Raw genomic sequence first — 22,601 nt, 5'->3', positions numbered from 1 at the left:
TGACAGGACTGTCTTCTGTGGTCTTCTGCTGCTTTAGATAATCTGCTTCAAGATTTGACATGTTGTGGAGTCAAAGATGCTCTTCTGCATACCTTGCAGAAGGTATGCTCAAAGCATTCTGGCACCTCTGGCATGACCAAGATACCCAGGGAACTGTCTCTTGCTGGATGTTTTGTCTTTTTGGACAATTCTCTGTAAATCCTCAGACGGCCATGTGGCAATTTCCAAAAAAATTTGAAACCGCCCTTCTAGTACCAGTGACTTCATGCCATGTTCAAAATGATCTAAATCACCTTTCATGTGTTATTTTTTTCTAGTATATGATGTGACATGATTCATCTTTTTCTATGAGTATTTTCTAGTCAATGTGCTTTATTATTTTTCATTTTTGTTTTTTGTTTGCCCCCCCCCCCAAACACTTCTGATAGCTTTTTAGGATTTAAAACCTGAGGTTCAGTCATGTTTGTTCACATTGATGACAACTGTGTTCTTTTGGCTACAAACCAAGCAGAAATGGTTTTGGGGTATTTGGAACTTCATTTGACATAATTTTCTCACATGTCTCTGTAACTGCCTTCCAAAATGTTTTAATTTTTTTGCCAAACACTGTGAAGCAGTGATCATTTAGCCTTTATACTGCTGCATATACTCGTGTATGGCATACCAAAACGAGCATGGCCTTCAGTCTCACAGTAGCAGAATTGGAGGAGGGGGGGGGCTTCTAAATGTGCTGCCTTTTTCTCTGAAAAACCTACAGAAGAACATGAAATTGTCAGAGCTTCTTACTATTACACGATTTTGAAAGATCAAAGTAGTTTTAATGACTTCTTGTGACTAATTAAAGCAGGGGTGGACAAGTGTGTGGGCAACTTTTTGGGGCCACATGACTGCTTATGTTTAAAGTTGTTATACTGTCTCCTGCACTCTTGAGCATGTCAGATTTTTCTCAGTGTGACTCAACTGGAAATATACAGTATGGTAAATTATTTTATCAGAATAATTAGAAACTAAAACAACTATGCAGTTTTATACAAAGTCTGGTTTGGTTTCTTCTGTGTCTCATTTATTGAAAGCAACAACCGGCCATCCATCAATTCCTTAAAATGAGGATATTTAGCAGATGTTTTTTATTATACTGGTCTGATTTAAAAATGTATAATTTCTTATCTGAGCACACTTTAAACATGACTGATTGGATTTTGTACAGAGCTTGACTGCAACCAAACAGATCCCAGTTGGATGCTAATTGGCTCGTCTGAACTCTGACATGGTTTGTTTTGCTGCCTGATGTCAAGAGACAGCGCTCCTCTAAATGAGACAAAACTATAAACTAGATAAAAATCTATTATAAATAAGATATGTGCGTTCGGAAAAATGTATCTGTGACAGCCCTGATGTGGTGCGGTAAATTTGATGTTTTTTTTAATACATTTTGCTGAATAAATTAGTAAATTCTGAAACGGCTTGATTATTAACTACAGTTTTTAAAAACATGTCAACCATCGTTCATTTTATCCATTCAGTGTGTTTTACTGTGCTCTTCCATAATTAGATTGTGTCTGCAGTGAAGCCGCCTATTTAACTGCAGGAATCTGATCAGTAGAACGACTAAAACACACTCTATTGCCATACTAGCTCCAATAAAGTCCTCTGGTACAGTGCAGCTTGTCTTTCTAATGAGATATCAGTCTATTATAGCCACAGACAGACCAGGACTCCCTGCGGTTAAAAATCTCTGGCGGCACTGACTGGCAGTACAGAGAGCTTTGAAACACTGACTATGATAATACCACCGTATGAATATTAAAGACTCCATGAAGAGAAAATGCACATTTTGAATTGTTAACCGATAAACGCAGTATAGAAATAAAATACTCTTAGGAGTTGATACCATCCGCATAGATGTGCAGTTTTCCTACACTGGCTCAAATTCCATCTTTATTGATGTTTTCTCTTTGTGATCTGGGTTGCACAATCGGCTGGATTACCAGAATACTTTGTAGCTCAGCCAATCGTGCCTGTTTGTCACAGAGACTGACAGGATTAGAAGATCTGCTGTTGTCATATTAATTTAATCCTCATGTAACACTTAATTAAGCAGTCATTTTAATCGGGCCTCAGCCAGTAGCATACAGCTCGGCCAGCTCAGATACCATTTCTTCAGACTGAATAGCTTTAGCATTTAGACGGCTGATAATTCAGTCATCAGTAAAAAGGGACAAATATATAATGTGGTCTCCCACATCGCGTGACAGCTTCATAGAAACATTCGCACTGGGCTTGTGCTGTGCTAGTTTGGTGTCCATCACCAACTGTTCTGTAAATTTAACACTCCTACATCCACTATCAGTCTTGACAACTGTCTCCTCCGAACAGGACCTTTTCTGTGATTTTCCGGGGGCACGGCAATGTGTGAGAGCAGCTTTTCTGTTCTAATCTTTGAGACTCTGTCATTTTACTTGTGTTTCTTAATTTATTAAAGCCTATATTTAGGGGTTTTTTGCACTGATATTCTTTAACCCTCTCAAGGCAGGCGTTATAGATTTGCAACAAGTAAAAGCTAACAACCTGATTACCCCACATACATAGTTTTTTTTCTACTCAGAAGTACCACTGCAGGTATTCTTTTGTGGATTAGCAACAAAAACTTAATTTGAGCCTGAGAGGGTTAATATCGAACAAAAATGTTACTGCAAAAATGCAACTGACTGCCGTGACGTAAAACTCTTGGTTATTTTTAGTTATGATTCCCTTTTTATCTGAGAAGCATAATGTTTACATTTGGATTGATGGCAACACATAAAACAAGCTTCTGCTCAAAACTGTGCCAAGTGTTGCAACAGAGTCGTTTCCCCCTTCGACTACTGATAAACAACAACAAGATCCTTTAAGCAAAGGGAGCAAAACTGCACTATATAAAAATGCCATTACTAGTTTAAGTCCTGCATAAAATTACATAAATTCTATTAGCACATGACCTAAAGGTACCTAAAGTACCCATAATTTAGGGCACTGAGAGACGTATTTTGTTTATACTCTACAATATATCACTGGATTACTGCATAAATACCTAAGTAGCGTTTTACTGCTGTAGATGGTAAAGGTGGAGCTTTTTGTGCACTGTTGGTCGGTGAACCTTATATAAGTACATGTTTCAGTAGCGGAATACACAGTATCTGAGTCACTGCCTTTTACATTTGATTGTTACACTTGTGATTAATGTCATGTGCTCGGCGCTGGCATTTTATTTTATTGTCCATTATGGATAAGAACACTGACTCCCTGCTTTGTGTCTACGGGAGGCTAAGAAAAGATCACAACATCCCCGTATATGGGAAATGTGTCGAGATGACGTAAAGCGGAATTATCCTTTAACTCATTGACCCTCACCTGGATGTTATCAAGAGCTAGGAGTGTGCAGATTTGTATTCAAATCAAACACTACACCATCTGATTTTGCTGATTAAGTCCTTCATCTCAGGCTTAAGGTGTGCAAATCGGCCTAGTCAGCTGCTGGTGTGTGTGTTATCTGTCTTGCAGAGAGGTCACCTTTCTCATTCTGATGGGAATGCTTGTTGATGGCATTCACCAGCTTGGCCTTAAAAAAACAGTAAGCATACTAATAAGTGCCCACATTAATCTTGGTATTGAGACAATGGATATCCTGTAACACAAAATGTTCACAAAATGAAGATCAAATTCAATCATCTATTAAATCTCCCATCTGTGTAGTAGTTGAGAAGGATTCATGCCCTAAAGAAACAATGAGATTTTTTATCAAAGCAGGTATTGATAATTTATTGGCACCTTCAGTTAGAAAATGATTGACTTAAGGCAAAATATGATAGGTTAGAATATGGTCAACCTTTGCAATGATCATAAATGGACCCCTGGTAAGAAGGGCTGTGCATGAAGAGGCTGAAGTCCAAGTTAAAACTTCATTATTTCACACCAACTAGGTGTTTTCCTGAGTATGGTACGGCTATAAGTCAGGCTCATCCAATAGCGCGGCAGAGTAAACAGCAATTCTTCGTGAAATAATGTAAACCCTTATTCTGTGCTTGAAAGGCAAATAGCCTGCTGCACGCCTCTGCGGACCGCTCAGGGGGACAGGAGTAAATTAGATGCCAGAGAATAAAACTAAAGGGTGTCCAGGTCCAGGTGCAGTACGATCAAGGGCTTTGTGAGCAAAACACATATACATTTTTGCACCAAAGGCATTTCATGAGGAAGCCGTTGGTATTTCATAAAAATAAAAGGTTCTTGATCAGACAGATTCAAAATAAGAAATAACTGAAAAATAGCACACAAAAAAGTAATAATGGAAGCTGTATTTGCTAGAGCAGAGGTGTGTGCGTGTCTGTGTGGTGTGTGTGTGTGTGTGTGTGTGTGTGTGTGTGTGTGTGTGTGTGTGTGTGTGTGGCGTGTAGCACTCTGCACACCAGGTTCTGACCACCTAATCCCTCACTGTGAGCGCAGAGCCACAGATGCTGTTGCTGCCCCAGCTCGTGGTTTCCTTGGACACTGACAGCAATATTGTGGCTGACAGACCCCACTAGGTGATCAGCACATCGTTTACCAGTCTCTATCAATCACTCCCTGAGTTCCACTGCTGTCGGCCACTTTTACCGAGGAGAGAGGCAGGGGAGTGGGACTGAGCCATCTGGGTTTCACACTAATGGTGACTAATATAAAAGGAGCCACTGCAGAGAAGTGATTGACTGTGTGCAGGTTGAGCGCTTCTTATCATCTGAGACAATGTAACAAGCAAACCTTGGGACCGGGACTTAAAAACAGGGCAGACTAATGTTGCGTGTGTTAGAAGCCTCCTGTTGCTTTGCAGGTATTTAAGCTCGACTATGCAGTGAGGAGCTCGTATTACTACGATGCTTCCTTTTGAATCTCAAAGATAAGAAATCAGACTTGTATTCATAGTTTATAAATGGTCACTTAGAAGAACTACATTTAGGTTCCAGGAGTTCTAATCCCCCTATCAGAAATCCCAGAGGCTCTATTTTCAATGCCCGTGTTGTACTTTAATTTATTTTCATAGTAAGGCTTGGACAGGTCATTTAGCTATTGGCCATAATAAGATTTTAAAGTAATTGAGCAAATGTCAATGAATACATTTGTACATGCCTCCTATTTTATCTGAATCCTTTTCCATGCCACTGATGATCTCATGCCCTGTTTTTATCCCTTGCCTACTTTCCTCGACTGCAAAGGATGAAACGTGCTGCATCCCTGTGTCTGCTGGAGTGAGGAAACATAATACTCTATGACTTCAACATGTGTCAGGCATTTTCATGAATATTAATGATATGTCTGATGTCCAGGGGTTGCTTTAGGCTTGAAAAGCCATCTGCTTGTAGGAGTACAGAGAGATTATCCAGCTGCATTTCCGCAGGGTGGTGCTCAGGTTGGATTTAGAGGTGAACCTGAGGTCTGCTGGGCAAACAAAGGCCATCCTGGCAATATTGAGGGATTTGCGCTTTTATCCACACATAGACACACACAATAACTCAAGTATTCTCTGAGAAAACTATTATTTAAATACTCTGAAAATTGCTCGCAACTTGAATGTCACCTAACCGAAGTGCTAGATTAGCGGTGCTTTTAAGGTGTCTTTATCCCTCCCTTGCTGTGTTGCAGAAGCTCTTCCCTTCTCATGTTGTGCCTCTCCCTCGTCCCTGTCTCCTGTGATACAGTGTTTTGGTGCATTGGGAGTGCTTTTGTTGAAAAACTCATTCGGCACCAGAAAAAAAAAAAGAATCTGTACCTCTCTCTTCTGAGCGTGACTTTATTTGGAAGATAGTTTGGAGTCAAAACATGTTTCTCAAGATTACTTTATTAGTAGGCAAATGAAATCCGTAGGATTCTTCCACATGGCCAGACAGAAGCAATTGCTGAACAGGAACATCAGACAAAGCTGAGGCACAGTTGATTGCTTGCATATGGTTATTGAACAGTTGAAAACCTACTTTCAAAGAAGCAGAGTTTTCAGGTTGAGTGCTTCATTTGTGTCATTTATTATGTACTATTCCTTAAAAGAACCCACTCACGCTCACTTTGAATATTTGAAACAGATCTCAGAGTGTTTATGTTTGTCCACTCACATGTACAGATACTGAATCTGAGGTGTTTGTGTTTAGTGTTGAGTTTTCCTTACTGATTTAAATGGGTGAGTTATCCTGCAGCTCTGTGCTACACGCGGTGCAGAATTGCTTTTTGTCACTTGATAAGCCCACTAGCCAATCCGGAAAATCCTCTCTGGCCAGAGACCATTTACACGATAGCTGTCTTTTCTTTGGATGCTTTCGAACGTCTCCCTTCCAGATGTTTCACCACAGTTGGTCATACCAGAGCCAGAATACTGCCGCTCATGTTCAAGTACAACAAAACATGTGGTCAGCTTATCTTTCACACAAGTACACACTAGTTACTGTCTTACACACCGTCGTGCCCTGTGCCAGTATATAAACTTAAAATTAGGTGAAAACAACTTCAGATGAATTACACTACATGACAGATTACCGGTACATAGTTTTATATTTATTTAACTAAAATTAAGCCAAAATACAGAAGCAATGAATGGAAAACGAAGCACATCGTTACTGTTTCCACAGAAAAAACGAGGTAAGTAACAGCCAGGTGCTGATAATGGAATCCAATTTATTAATTGTTCATCAGCATGTCTGAGCACCTCTATAAAAGCAGACGTTTTGGCAGGTTGCTGGTCTGGAGCATTCGGGTGTGTGTTGACACAATGCCAAGGAAGAAAGACACCAGGAATGGTTAACTGGGAATGGTTATAAGGCCATTTTCAAACAATGTATCCATAATTCCTGAGTGTGAACGATTTGTCACAAATGGAGAATGTCAATGGAAAATTGTACTTAGTAGTCAGTATAAGCTTTTAATGATATAAGTTTACATGTGATAGAATACTGCATGATGACCTTTTCCTTGCTTAGAATTGATTGTTCTTTATAAAACGTGTTCTGATATTTTTATCTGAATCTTCCCACAGCGATAGTAAGAAGATGAACAAGCAGTTCTGACCTCGCACACACACACACACACACACACACACACACACACACACACACACACACACACACACACACACACACAATCACATGCTCACGTATCAACATTCCACTGAACAAATGTTTTCATTTTTCTTGTGTATAAATGAAGACAAGTGCGAGAACAGAGCGCGCACTTCACAGGGCCCCCACTCTGATGTGAGCGCTCTGTGACCGCCCTTGCAAGTAAAATCTACAGCGTGTGTGTCTCCACTCTCTGAATCTCAGCTGAAGAAGTGTCTCTTAGAATAAATCTCTTGACAGAGAACATTCGAGACAGTTGCCAGTATTCTCAGGTATTGATGTCCCGGCAAATTCACCCTGAGGTAAGACTCCACAACCCTCTGTTAGCACGTTAAAGGTTAATGTTCATGACAGGACAGTTACAAATAGACTGAACAACTACAGTATTCTGTGTTTGGAAGGACAATTTTCTCTAAAAAGAAGAACATTGCAGAATCACTTCGGTTTGCAAAATTGCAACTGAAACAATGCCCTTTGAACAGATTAAAGTGCTAAGGTATAGATAAATACACTGACTGAATATGTATATGACTGAGTAAAAGAGACTCCTTAGAAAGCACTTTGAATAGAGCAGCACGTTTTGGAATAATCAAACATAGCATATAAACACCTTACACCAACTGTTAAGCACGGTGGTGGATGGGTGGTGATTTGGGCTTGTTTTACAGCCACAGGACCCGGCGACTTTTCCGACAGCCAAAAGTTGACAAAAATGTGCATCATGCAACAGGACAACAGAACAATAACCTCAAGCACAGCAGCAAATCTAAGAAAAAAAATCAAGGTACTGCAATGGCTCCAGTCCTCAGCCTGATTGAAATGCTGTGACGGATCCTTGGACGACCGGTCCATAAACACAAATTTCAATGAGCTGAAGCAACCTCGTGAAGAAAAATGGACCAAAGTTCCTCCACAACGATATGAGAGACTCAGAGAGTCATGCAAAAGCAATAAATACTTAACATTATTACTGCTAAAGGTGGATCTAAATCTACTGAATCATGAGTGCACTTTTACTTTCACCATCACTATGAACAACAGTCACTGTATAAGTCCTTTAACTTCATATGCAGTGAAAATGCATTTTATTATGAATTTCATGCACTGTAACGCATCTGTGCATAATATGTATTTTTTGGTTTGTTTGTTTCGTTTTCGTCTCATCATGACTGGGATTGTCGTTATAGTTTATGCGGCTTTAAAGAAATGCAATTTGCTGGAGGCATTTTGGTCTCCAAAATGTGTTTTAAATAACCATTATTATTCTTTAATACTCCCTGGCGCTGTGCGTCTGGGAATTAAATAACTCACTTTAAGGACGAGAAGAAAGGCGTCTGTTCGTTTGATTCCTTTCTTCTGGTGATTTTAACAACATGTCACAGTTTCTTCAGTTGATTTTGTTTGACTGTTTTCCTGTGGGACGGCTCGGTTATTACTTATTCCATGCACTAAATACAGATCCAAGGTATCAGTCTTATCAGTCACTCTCCTGATTCCACTGCTGCTTTGTATGCCACCAAGCTAGCTAGCTTGGTGGCATACAGAGTCCCCATAGCAAGCAAGTCTTTCATCTGATTACATGAACACCAAGGTGTGTTGTCTGTTCGCATCCTTGAAGCTGAGTCTGATGTTGTATTTTTTCTTTATATGGTGTGCAACCTTTCCTTTTCTGCAGATGTAACAAACATCTCTATCCTTTGCTGTCTGGTCTTATACTATTCTCCTGTCATTGCCCAGTTTATTAGTAGTTTCTTCCTTTCTTTCACCCCATCCCAGCTTTAACCAATTTTCACCTCTCTACTTTTGTTCCACCTTTAATATCTGCTATTACTGCCCTTACACAAGCCTCCGCTGATCTCGCCTCTGTGTTGTCCTCATTCTCACCTCTTTCTTACTTTTTCCTCTCCTGTCTCCTCTTATACGTTATTTTTCTTTTCCATTTTACCTCCTCCGCCTGTCTTTTTTCCTGCCATTTCCCTTCTACCCAAGTTCTTCTCAGATAGCAGCTGCAGATGACTAGCGGGTCAGGATGCGCCACTCTAATAAAGAGAGATGGAGGGATAGTTTTCAGAAACAAACTCTCCCTCTCTCTCCCTCTGCGTCTGCCTAATCACCCTCCATCAGTCTCACAATAAATCTCTGTGTTTGAGTGTGTAGCGGTATCTGTTCTGCTATGTGGGTCCTGTTCTGCTTGGGGATGGGGGCAGCTTACGGTTCAGTTCTCCACTGAAATTGAGCTTTAAGACCACTATATGTAAAATACAACTCGCTCCAGCTGCAAACAGCGTCGCATTGGCAGCAAGCAGCACATTATTCTTCACAACTCCGAGTCTGAGCTGATTAAACAGAGCTGATCTGCATTTTACTTCAATGTAGTACAACCAGCTGTAGGAGGACACATATTTAACTTCAGATGCAGCTTGCTTATCCAGAGCAATGGGGAGACGGCACGGCGCCTGCTGAAATCTCACAAAAAGATTTCAGACTTTTAGAGATGCTCACAGCTTAGTATTTGTACAGAAGTAATGAAATACAGCAAAGCATAATGCTAATTTGCTTTTCACTGCTGTGTGCAGTGCAACGTTTTTTGATGTTGACCCTGTTTGTGAAATCAATTTAGGTTCGAGTACTCGAGTTTTAATCTACTTGTTTTGCTGCTCCGTCTGCTTGTTATCGTCGTCGGAACATCTCTGGGGTCTTTAGATGAAACGATCAAACTTCCCTTCAGTGTTTTTTAAGACTGCAAGCTAAATGAAAAACCTGGAATGACTTGCATCAAGGCACAGCTCCTTTTCTTTTTCTTTTTTTGTATGCGTGCATTTGTGTCCATCTGTCTATGTGTTGGAAAGTTTTGGGAATTAAATATTAGGCTCAGAAGTGAAAGCGAAAAGGGTTTAATAGCAGGTGCTCAGCTGAAGAAGTCTCAGAAGTGGAGCAGCATCATCCTTCACACATTTTGCTTCCTTTTTGGTCCGCTAAAGAGCTTTTCTGTTTGCCTCGAACTAGAGCATATAAAGTACTATCCATCCATCCGTTCATTCATCCATTTTCTTCTGCTTACCCAATTCAGGGTTGCGGAGGGGGAAAGCTGGCGCCTCGACAGGTCGCCAATCTGTCGCTGGGCTTGTAAAGTACTAGGGTGTCAAGGCTGCTGCCTTTAGTTTAGGAAGCAGTGTCAGCGTGATAAATTATTTCATTCTATTAGCTATAACCAAATGCCAATTGATCTTTGGCATTTCTTTCCTGCTGCATTATAAATCTATTAAATACTATAGAAGTAGAAATCTTCCACTGCTGCATATTTATTCATAATGAGCCAGTAATTTAATTACAGTCATGAATAATACATAATAGGACCATAATTCAAGGTTCATATGCATACGTGTGATGAAGTGTACATGCGGCATCAGTACATTTAGTATACTTACAACCAAAACGCAGGTGCTTTTTCCTGTGTCTTCTTAATTATAATTAGATGAGCACAGCTGTTGCCTGCACCTATGCTGACCCTTTTCTCACAACAACCATTGATCTGTCTTGTCAGTGCCACCCTGGCAGAGCCGGCGCATGAAATTCATACCTGCTTTTTTTGTCTGAAAGCCAACGCTTCGAGTTTATCTTTGGGATTCAATACAGAGCGACTCCCAGGTGAGAGCCGACAGCAAAATGTATTTAGATAATTGCTGTGATCTGATCTATGAGGAGGGATTCTGCTTGTTTGCTACTTGGCGTGGCAGACAAAGACGAAACAGAGTTTTTGCATCATGTGAAAGGAGACAATACTTAACCCAGCCGGTGTTGCTTCGGCAGCCGACTGAATTTTCACTCTGTGAGCTGGACCCGTCGAGAGCATTCGCATCTTTTGTCTCCCCATCAACTCTTTTCAGCTCAAAGGCCATGTTCCCAAAGATTTGCTGGCCAACTGTTAGCCAGTTTTGTAGTGTAACTGTGCTTTGTTTTGGGTGGTGTAACTCAAACATTTGGCCAGACTCCCAGAAATGGATTAGTCCCACAGATAGATTAAAAAAAACAAAACTCTTTCTCAATCAAAACTCCCTGCGGAAAGTTCTGGATTCAGCAATACCACAATGTTTCAGCGCGCTGGATAAACACTTGGAGTGTGCATACTGTTTAGGACCATATTTCCTGGTAAATACCTTATTTAGTTTAATCAGCTAATCAGAGGTTCAATCAGAGGTGTGAGGTAACTCCACAAATCAGAACAGCATTTTTTCCCTTACAATCACTGCTTAAAATCAGCTGGTTAACAAACAGGGAGTTTTAAAGTATCTCTCTGGGTTTTTTTTCCACACAAAGAATTTTGCTGGAGAGTAGAGCAGTGGTGTGAGGAACAGACCTCTCTGGAGGAAAGGAACTTTCTTCTGTCTGAACTGGCTGATCAATGAGATAGAGATCTCGTGGTCAATGTTCCACTCTCCTAAAAGGCACCGTGGGATCCACAGCCCACTTCATCTTTATCACTGGTCTGCTTCTGCTCTGACTGCAGGGACCAGATGCCGGCTCATTACTACCACAAATAGAGATCTGGCTGCATGGCCTGAGACTGGGATGAGCCGGCGGTCATGAATGGAGATTGCTGGGAGGACAACATTGACACTCTTCCTCACTTATCTCCAGTGTCTCATCGCCACTTTCTTTCCCACGAGATTTTGCCTTTTCTGAATGCCAGCATCTGGTCTCCCAAAACCCTCATAAACCTTTTGGTTCAAAAGGAGGGGACCAGGTAGCTATAATAGAGTACCACCTGCCCTCCTCCATCTCCTGCCACCCTGGATCAACACCTCTGCCAGCTCCTCTCTGGCATTCTGGCCTTGGCATCACACTTGCTGACTGATGGACAATGTCTCCAACAGCATCTGTTCTCCAGTGCTCAGTGGCCAACATAACTCCCTGGCTTGCAGTAAGTTACACCGAGCCAGGTTTCGTACTCTGTGTTGCGCTATTGGCGGGTTTTCTGCAACTGGTGATGTCCAAACTGATTAGCTATGTCGCTTTTTACGCTAGATGAACTGTTCTTCCTCTGGCTTAGGCAGACCTCTACTCAACTCACTGAGACTGAGTGGCTGCTGTCCACTTGGCAGAAGTGCTAAGTGTTTTCAAGGACAGTTTAAGCTTCCTGCCAAGCATGCGTTGTATGCTAATTAATGACCAGGTCAACGTGTGTTAATGTAAATGAGTCACAGCGCCTGACGTGTTCCAAGACCCATAAAAGTACAGTGATACGTTATTAAACTGAGTTTTGATCTGATGCCCCTGTGAGTCCAAGCCAGCAGATGTAGTTGTTGATTATGTCTCTGCCCTCCATATGGCACTACTGCACGTCCACCTCCTCTTCAACTCCTCTCACCCAGACCCCCCCTCCCGTCATGCTCCTGTTAGGTTCACATCCGACAGGTAGCAGAATGACTTGGGCACTTGTAAACTCAACAACCGAGGCAACCCAGGGCTTGTTGGACTGGCCGAAAGGGAAATTAGCTTTCACCTTCACTTCAGCTCAGAGCACTGGTCTCTTCACTAATACCTCAAACTATTCTCCTTGAATGTAAGCTCAAATTTTCTATTAAAAAGGGGTAGCCAGAGGTTACTGCTGAGAGAATACAAAGAAATTGTTATTGTGAAATTGTGTTAGAGTGCATCACTGGCATGTGACTTCATAAATAGTTAATCCAAGGAGACCAGAGAGTAGTTTCAGTGTAATTAAGGTAATATATAGTTAGCACATTGTAATTGCGTAAAGGCATTTTTGCAGCCATATAAAGGTTCCTCCTTTTCCACTGCTCGCTGTGTGCAAGTTCCTGTGCAAACCCTGTATCCTGTGAGAGCTCCCTCATTAAACGGCTGTCAAACTTAAGTCTGCAGACCTGCCAGCCTTGCTGTCACACTGCAGGAATTGCACGCACACAGACACACACATATATATCACAGTGTGTCCATATATGTGTCCATATATGTCCATATAGCGCCAAATCATAACAACAGCTGCCTCAAGGCACTTTATATTGTAAGGAAAAGACCTTACAATAATACAAAGAACAGAGAAAACCCCAACAATTATATGCCCGCCTATGAGCAAGCCCTTTGGCGACAGTGGGAAGGAAAAAAATTCCTTTTAACAGGAAGAATGCCTAATCAGTCAAACTAAGCTTAATTGTGAATAACGGCGCTGAGGCTTCCACCAATGAAGAGACAAGGATGTTGCTGACTGATATATTTCAGTGTGGACAGTATATAAAAAGAAATTTAATATCTTACCAAATTTAAAAACAGCCACTGACAACCAAATGTTACGAGGCTGTGAGTGAATCGCTTTAGGTGCTGTTGATCAATGAACGTCCCCTGGATAATCTTCCTGTCTGGCACTTACAGTGACCAAAATTTATAAAATCAAGCAGACAATTTATTTAACACGACATGAAAACACTGACTGAGCCCAAGAAAGAGTTTGCAGAGGTCAGGCTTCAGTGAGTGCGTGGCCACATATATCGCCCCCTAGTGGCCAGTAAGTAGAATGTAGATTTAAAGGACTTCCGAGTAGGTCCACGTTTCAGAGCCAGAAGCTAGATCCATCTTTTTTATTGCCTCTCAATGCTGCAGATGCATAAACACAGGATAGTCCAACATAACTGAATCTCGCTCAATGCAAAGCTGTCCCTAAAGGACTATTTTGAAATATAAATATTTATATTTTTTAAAACACTTGACTTGTTTCCAGCCCTGCAGTGATGAGGTTTGCAGTTTGTATTTCACTGTCTAGCTGGTACCTAGAACAACATTTCATGATTCCAGTCTCGAGCACTAATATTCTCACTAGCTATTGAAAATTTTGTGGAATTGACAGTTGGTGATTCTTACAGATAGAGACATATTTAACTTAGAACCGAAAAAAGTAATTAAGTGCAATACTCGGCTCAGTTTAATACATAACGAATAAAGCGCAAGCAGCTTGTACAGCTTCCTGTTGTAACAGACAATAAAGTCCGCGTCTTCTAAATAATAAATGACAGCCACAATACTCTGAATATGTTTTTAGCCCGCTGAGACCAAACAATAACAAAGCTAAATGCTGATGTTGTTATTGAATTCCCTGAAACTGTACGTGTTGAGAAATGAACCAATAAAGGGGGAAACATCAAACAGATTGCCTTTGACAACAGAATCAAATTTCACACGGCTAAATTCAATGACACCATTTAATGAGTGCTGATTGTAACCCCTTTGCTATTTCTCACTCCCTGTTTATGTCTGTTACGTCTGTTTATGTTTTCCTCCTCCCCTGACCTATGCACACTTTCCCCTGCCTCTGCCTCCTCTGTCACTCACCTCATTGCTCTCTTCCTCTGTCAGTCAGACTGTCAGTTTCTCCCCCGTCTTCCCCCCGTTCTCTCCCTTCTTCTGCCTCACATTTGCACGCCGACTCCCTCCCCTCGCCCACCCTTCGTTCCCCCGATGCACGCCTGTCTTTCTTCACAGCAGTCACTGTGTTATTTAGTTTTATCAACAGTGAAGCTCCCAAATTATTAAAAGCAGAGCAGTTATATTAGGCTTTGTTGTTTGCCCAGGGTTTTTTCACTCCCACACCGATAACGTCAAAGCCATGAGCAGATGCTATAAAGATGCTTACGTCTAATTCTAATGTACAGCTCGTGTACAAGTATCGGCAAGTTGTTTACATTGCTTGGAGTAATTCCTTGTCCCTTAGGTGAATGGATAAACGTTGGTGATGTATCAGTTAAATGCATGATAATTTGTTTCATCATTTCTACCTTTGAAAGATGATTGAAATATAATATAACTTAACATGCAAGTAAAGCCTGACAGCCTGACACAATTCAGTCTGTATCTCTTTCAGCAATCGTCTCCATTCTTTTCAACTTAGCTTAAGTCTCTCTTTTACCAATGCACAATCGCAACTGGTGTCTGCATGCAAGTCGGTCACCTCATATTCAGTCCAATTATAAAAATAGCAGGCTATAACTTGAAGTGGACATGATGTGACTTTTCAGCATGTGGAAGCCCAAGTAGTCCCAGCATTTGATGGAACGGGATCCCCATATTTAACTGAATCCTTAAGAGTTACAGTGACTTATTGTCAGCTTGTTTTCAGGGCTTTGCCATAGAGGGAACAAACTATAAACGTAAGCATCTGTTAAGAGGTGTTAAGGCGAGCATAACATTCGCCATAGACTCACTGGCAACTTCTTTAGGTACACCTTATCAGTGCAAATATCTAATCAGCCAATCACATGTCAGCAACTCAGTGCATGCAGGCATATGATGTGGTCAAAACGACCCACTGAAGTTTAAACTGAGCATCAGAATAAGGAAGAAAGGTGATTTTGAATGTGGCTCAGCTGTTGTGTAGAGTTTATATGGAATGGTTTGAGAGTGGTTTGAAAAAGAGAAAATATCCAGTGAGCGTCAGTTCTCTGGGTAAAAATGTGTGGACATGAGACTGGCTAGATTGTTTTGCGCTGATAGGAAGAAAATAGTAACTCAAATAACCACTCACTGCAACCAAACGATGCAGAAGTGCATCTCTGAATGCACAGCACACTGAACCTTAGAGCAGATGAGCTACAGCAGCACCCTCTCCTAACAGCTAAGAACACTAAACTGAGGCTACAATTCATACATGTTCACTAAAAATTGGACAATAACATACTGGAAAAAGATTTCCTGGTTGGAATCCCAAATCACAACAGCGCAGTCACCTCAAAGCCATTGCTGTTGTGATTTGGCAGCAGACGGTAGCATCAGAATTTCTTGCAAACAGCATGAAAGCATGGATCCAGTCTGCATTGTGTCAACAGTTCAGACTGCTGGTGGTGTGGAGCATCCTCGGCCTCCGTATTGTTGCTGACATGTCCGTCTCTTTCTGTCCACATTGTCGTATTTTCTGATCTCAAACAGCTTTTGCAGTGACAAGTCTAATAGAGCACCTTTGGGATGTGGTGGAATGGGACGTTCCCATCATAGATGTGCATCCAACAAATCGTCAGCAACTTTGTGATGCCGTCATGTCAATGTGGACCAGAATTAGGACAGTTCGAAAGAAAAAACGGACACCAAATCAGAACTAGCATAGTGTAGCAAACAAAGTGGGCGAGTGCATGCAGATAGCAATCTGACTGAAAATAAGATCAATATAAGAAAATAACAAAGACAGGAGTGACTCCTAGATTATAAAATTAGATGTTAGCTGGATAAGAATTGTCTGCTTAATTGTATACTCTAAGAGAAGAGTGAAAAGTGCAACTTTAACCATTACAACAAATCTGCACAATTGCTGCTGTTGTCAGTTGGAGAGAATCAACAAGTCGTAAATAGTGAGACCTGCCAGTTTGGCTCAAAATTAACTCAGCGTAGATCAGGATTGACGGTGAGTTTGTGCCAAAGCTAAACTGAAAGTGGTGCAGCTGTTTGGTTTGAAGCTGTGCCCTGCAAAGACACATGTAGAAAAGATGTTTGGCTTTTTTGGTGGTGGGGGGATTAATCGACCAGCAGAGTGACTGATACTAGCTGGTGGTTGCAGATAAGAAGTCTGGCAGGTGACTTTGATGTGGCTGACAGCTTTCTGTTAGTAATGTGGAGATTGATTTTCGTTGCTTTCGGTAGCCCTGTTTAAACTCTTGATTTTAAACACTTTTTCACACGATGAGCGCATCGACTGCTCCCGTTTAACAACCAATTAATCATGTTGCTGTGACTAAAGGGAAATTTGTTTATGATATATAACGTCCTCGCTTGCCTTGCTGTTAGCTGCATTTAGTCTATAGTTAAACAGCCATTTTCACCGTATTTATCTTATGAAAAGGCAAATAATCACTGAGTGGATTTTCACTATAAAATAACGGGTGTTAATGAAGTTCTTCCAATAAATATGGTAAATTCATGAGAAATGATTTGGTTGTCTATTTGGGTATTTTCTTTTTGAGTCTTGCCTGCATGCTGTGGAATTTGATGATGATTCAAGACTCAGAGCCAAGCCCTTGGGACCCCAGCGTTTATAGCAGTTGGGCCCAGTGGGCCAATTTGATGGAAAAGGACAAAGTATATGTATCCGTGTGTATGCATGTGACTGTGAATGTGTGTGTGTCTTTGTAAGCAGCTTTCTAAAGCCGCACTGCTTCAGATACGGCCTATCGAAGCGTGTCAGGTTCCCTTAGTCATCAGGGGCAGATAGCAACAGTCCTCAGTGCTGAAAAGGAAGGAAAGACTGGGTAGCGAAGGAGGACGTGGAAAAAGAATAAACAATCTGGAGTGGTAGAGAAAGAGCTATAAATGAGGAAGTTTTAGTAAAAACAACTGCGAAAATGCACCAGGACTCACCTAAACAGGGCCACATTTCCCCCGGTGTGATGCTTGGCTATTAGTCTGATTTTAGCACTCTTAGATGGGAATGAATTGCATTCGAACCGAGGATGTCAGTAGGGGCCGAGCCTCCATCCATTCAGACATTCAGGGACTCCATTACACCCTGATGGGCAGGGATGGAAAACCAATCGTGGGTGTATGGGTGCAAGGGGGAAATGCAATGTATTGGTGCTGGGAAACACACAGACAGGCAATCTGGCATGATGAAGAGGCTCCCTTCCCTGCTCCTCCTTTCGGACCCAGCACGTCCTCCTGCGTCCCCTTCATGCCCCACTGCGCTCTACTGCAGTGCCTTACCAGCTGACCAACCCGACACCTACCACACTCATTCGCACTTTCCCGCTTTCCCTATTTCCTCCCAGGTCTCACTGTGAGCCCCGACAGCATGTATCCATTCACATTATCACATTGGGAACTGAAGCAGAGATGGATTTCATCGGAGGGAAATAGATGGGAGTCGTGTTTTTGAATAGAGGGAGAATGTAATTTATGATTTTTCTGAAGTTCAGCAGATTTGTTGGTAGCCCCGGTTCAGATTTGTTGCTGAACTCAGGGAACCTCGATGGCTCCAAGGTTAGCTGCGGTATACTTAACCTCCCTTCTGACAGCAGGGATGTGCTGCTGTTAGAACGGTGTTAGATAGACCTGTTAGTGTCAGGATGATAAATTCATTAGGAGTGGCTAAGGAATACAGCTATTTATACAGCTACAACAAATCATTGCTATAAAAGCCTTGGACTCAATCTCATTGAGAAGTGTGAATCACAGTGAGTCTGGAATTGAAGAATTAGATATTTATTGATTTTTAATGATGCTTGGCTGGCTTTCTTGTACTCGTACCTTTAGTCCACTTCCTTTTTTGGAGGACTGGTATAATAAAGCATGCACTTTAATGTCAAGATGCAATACTCAATGTAGTAATTTAACTCTATTAGGTATTATTGAATGCGTATGGCCATTTTTAAAAGCACACATTGTGTTTTTAAGTTTTTAGAATGATATATTTATTGATTTTTGCTGTTTGCTCTATATTTATACAGTGTTTGTGGCTGCTTGTGATAACTGTTATTCTACAGTTCCTAAAATGTATTGCTAAGTAGAGTATTTCTAAGTGGTCAGGGCAATCATTTAACCTCTGCTAAAGATTTCGTGTTCAGTCAGAACAGCTACAGTCAAAAAAAAGTCCACCTGCAGCCAACTCCTGCAGTAACCTGAGACCTCCCCTTCACTCCATATGTATAAATGGAAGCGGAGAGAGCAGCAGCAGCAAGACCCCAACAGAGAGCAATGCAGTCGTGATATTTATTAGGTCTTCCACAGCATGAAAGAAGGAGCTGGGGTGGAAGTGGGCTGCAAAGCAGTTTGCACAGCAGCCAGCAGCCGTGGGAAGGTTAAAGCAGCTTAAACAGCATGCCCAATATGAGATTTGTCGTTTGGATATGTAGAAGGCCATCAGCAGAGCCATCTGTTGATGTGGGCTGGCAGTAAGATCACTAACGCTTTGAATTTGATATTTTTAAAGCAGGTAAGAAACAAGTGGGGTGATGCATTAGAGAACTGACAGAGCACCAGGGATGATACCATGGTTTTGTTGATGTTATTGGGGCTCATGTTCCATAATCCAACTAGAAAGGTGCTCTGAGAGTTCTGACCTCTGTCAAGACCGATAGTCTACTCTTCAGTGATGTGAAAACTACATAAATATCTGGATATTTTTCCCGATCAGTTCAGATCTGCACCAAAATTTCATGGGATTATCCTTTGGCCACGCTTCACTTGGCTCTGTATTCCTGCTGGAAGACCGCAACAAATGACAAAAAAAACAAAAAACTTTTACAGAGCTTCTGCCTTCTCGGTAAACGTAATTATTTTTTTCATTCAAAATTTATGGTCTGTGGTCTACAACTTCTTCACAAATTAAAGTTCAGAGTCTGTACTTTAATCTCCTTGTCAATGTTGTCTTTTGCCACCCTCGCCTGTGAAAGCTGTGGCCACATAGTGCCAGTTCTCATACCGCAGAAAATCTTTTCATTACTGAAGATATTATATATTCATTTGTGTGCATGCGTGTGCTTTATGGGTGTTTTACTAAAATGTGCGCAGCTGAGCAGCCCCACTGTGAGCCAGGTAAACAAATGTTTCATAACTGGTGATGAGGCGGTGCCACGCTGAAGATTTCTCTAACGAGGGCTTGTTTGCGTGGGTGGAACAAAAACACGTTTTTAGATCCAGACTAGTACATTACACGAGCCTCAGTGCCTCACTCACTGAAAAATATGTGTTTTCTGAATATGCCCATTACCACAGACCCTCGGGCTATCCTTGCCTGTAGTTCATCATAACAGATTTAACAGATTTAATCTGAGCTATTCTTTCCTTTGACTGTCTGCTGGCAACTTGCTATTTTATCCCGCAGTTCGCATCCACATTCTCTTGATTTTAATCTCTTTTTTTTTCACGCTTCTCCTGTTTGTAGACGTCTGCTGCATTTTAAACATCACCTCAAAAGCAAAAACTCCTACATCTCAGTAGCAAATAATTAAAGTGGAACGCATAGTCTGACATCAGTGTCTCTGTGCAGGTGCCCTATGTCAAGGTGGCTCCAGAGGACATTTTGAAGGTTCATTTCCCCCGCTTCACCACTTTGGACCTGAGACCAACAAACACCGACATCAGCCTGGCCGTGGCCGGCCTTCTCACCTTCTTCAACAGCACCACCGCCTGCCTCATCTGTGCCCAGGCTGACTGTGAGTACAGCATTCGCACACTCGTGACCAATGTTCCCTCAAATTTTTCATGTGTCTGAGCGAACACACAGAGCGATCCCTTGGACCACTGTGAGCGACATCAGACGTGTGCACTGTGGTCACGCCAGCATCGAATCCATCCAATTTACATGGTTTATTAAAATAATCAAATTACAGCATTTACATTTATGTTAGACTACTTTTAATTAACTGCTTTAGCCCACTTACAATGAAAATGTAAAAAAAATCTTGTTCATGACCTGTGTAGTATGTTAACACTATTGGAAGTAAAAATAACTTGAACTCCAATTTTGAAAACACAACTTTCTTTCTTTTTTTCTTTTTTTTTATAAAGCTCTGATGAGTCTGTGGTCTGGGAGAGAGTCCTGTAACTCTCTGTCTGCAAAATACAGCATATAAAGACCAGTGCAGGGCAATTAATTATATAGTTACTTCTTCAAAAAAGTTACTGAGTTTTGCAAACAACAAAGTTTTTTGCAACTGTTTACCTAAAAATGCAGCCAAGGCGTTTTGTGCCACTCCTAAAAATAATTTCTGTCCACTATGAACAACAGCCTGACACCTGCAGGCCTGACAACAGGAGATGTATCACTCCTGTAACACCTGTAACATTCAGCAGTCGCCTCATTGTTCTGACACACACAACAAAACTATTGACTACACTACATGCTAACTACACAAGATTTGCACTAAACGTCGCAAATCTCTCACATCTCGAAACACCGCCGTCACTCCTAAAACTTCCTCCCGTTTCTTAACAACTAAATGCCATGTTTTGATTGATCGACGTGGTACATTTTTCGACCAATGTGAAAGGGTGGCGGGTGTTTTGGTTTCATCTTTGCTCACAGGCGGAGAGCGCTTTCAAGCGTTTTCCTTGTAAAACGCCGTTTTTACCGTTTCTTCCCGCAGTAAATATAAACAACGATAGTACTCAGGAAGAAAAACAAACACTGCGTATATTTTGTATCACAACTCTAGTTTTACGTGGCCTATCAACACAGTTTAAAAAGTGGTATGAAGTCCACACTTTTTCCGTCTGTTCCGTCTGTCCTGCTCACATCTCCAATGGTTGTACATGTTGTCATTAACGTGGCTTCACTCCTCATCAGTCACGCCGCTTTGCCAGCTAAAACACCGGCACATAAGGACGCTGTCATAGCCTGTCAACGACATTGATTAGCTGCGTATATACGAATGTGAGTCGCGTGATTGGCTGGACTATGGGATAAGGTGGCATCGTTGTAATCCCATACTGGAGCAGCCAGTCACTTATTGACTAACACTGCAAAACAGAATTGTTAACGTATTTACTTTAATTTCAGTTCAGGTTAGGGTTTGTTTTTTTTTGTGCGCAACACAGATTTTTTCTGTGCAGAGACCGTGCCAGCAGTGCGCATTGTGCACGCGCGCAATTTAGAGGGAACATTGCTTGTGACAAAATATACAATCGCACATACCTGTGGGGAAGACTCGCAAACTGTCTCCCCTACATCTGCCATCAAAGTGCAAACATTTTTGTTTAACGTCTGCCACCCTTTAACACGTGTTAGCGTGCACAGGCATCTCGCACACGCGCCGACTGTGTTCTGGCAACAGATGCAGCTTTTATCAACATCTCACCCTGCGACACGTTTCCTTCTAAAGCAGCTGCTGCACTCCACAGCTACAACTCCCTCACAGCGGCACGCCCGACGCCTGCGTCCCAAAAATAAATTGCGTTTATTTCGTCTCCCTTTTCAAGATCATTGTCATTTATTAAATTAACTAAATTACGATTTAGCGCATTATGTTGTATGTGATGTATAAACTGTCTTCAGTCTCGCTGGGTTTTCTGTAAACTGTGTGTGCACTCTTAAAACACTTTGCGCAAAACAAAACATCTCGTTGAGAGAAACAAAAGGAAAGTAAGGGCAGAGGTTGCAACTCTAACAACCAGTGATCTGACCGCCCCCTTTGTCAGTGTCAGTTAGGTTCTGAAGATACTTAACTGAATGACCTTAAAAACGATTGAAAATCTCTTTGAGAGAAGTTATTTTTGTAAATAGAGAGGAAGATTAGATCATGGCTTGTTCCCACCCTCTTCTAGTTCAGCATGCAGTAATTACAACTCCCAAGACAAAGGCACCGTGACCCCCTGAGTGGCACCAGCTAACCTTTTTTCTAATCAGCACAAGCCTTTGAAGACAGGAAATAGGCTGCAGATATCAACCATGTGTCAGACAGAGTAGAGATGGCAATGAGCCACAGTGAGCTGCCTACCCCGCCTATCTCAATTCTCAGTTCTGCTGGCTTTCAACTTCTCTCTTTGGTTGTCTTTGGCTCT

The 22,601-nt window shown here is 41.6% G+C and overlaps 1 protein-coding gene across 2 annotated transcripts in view; it reads left to right on the top strand.

Moving 5' to 3' along the window:
* grik4 (glutamate receptor, ionotropic, kainate 4) overlaps nucleotides 1-22,601 on the top strand; it is a 370,076-nt gene that overhangs the window by 234,969 nt on the left and 112,506 nt on the right. For both annotated transcript variants that reach the window (XM_085430050.1, XM_085430049.1), the window contains exon 6: nucleotides 20,089-20,254. In XM_085430050.1, coding sequence (XP_085286176.1) covers nucleotides 20,089-20,254 — 166 coding nt within the window. The remainder of the gene's footprint in view (nucleotides 1-20,088; nucleotides 20,255-22,601) is intronic.

The sequence above is a fragment of the Copadichromis virginalis genome, linkage group LG14 (assembly GCF_057382275.1).
Source record: "Copadichromis virginalis isolate Kocher_CV1m ecotype Utaka linkage group LG14, C_Virginalis_male_GT1.1, whole genome shotgun sequence".
NCBI classification, from domain to species: Eukaryota; Metazoa; Chordata; class Actinopteri; order Cichliformes; family Cichlidae; genus Copadichromis; species Copadichromis virginalis.
Note: the sequence above shows the minus strand (reverse complement) of the source record. Positions and strands in the feature narration are given on the sequence as shown.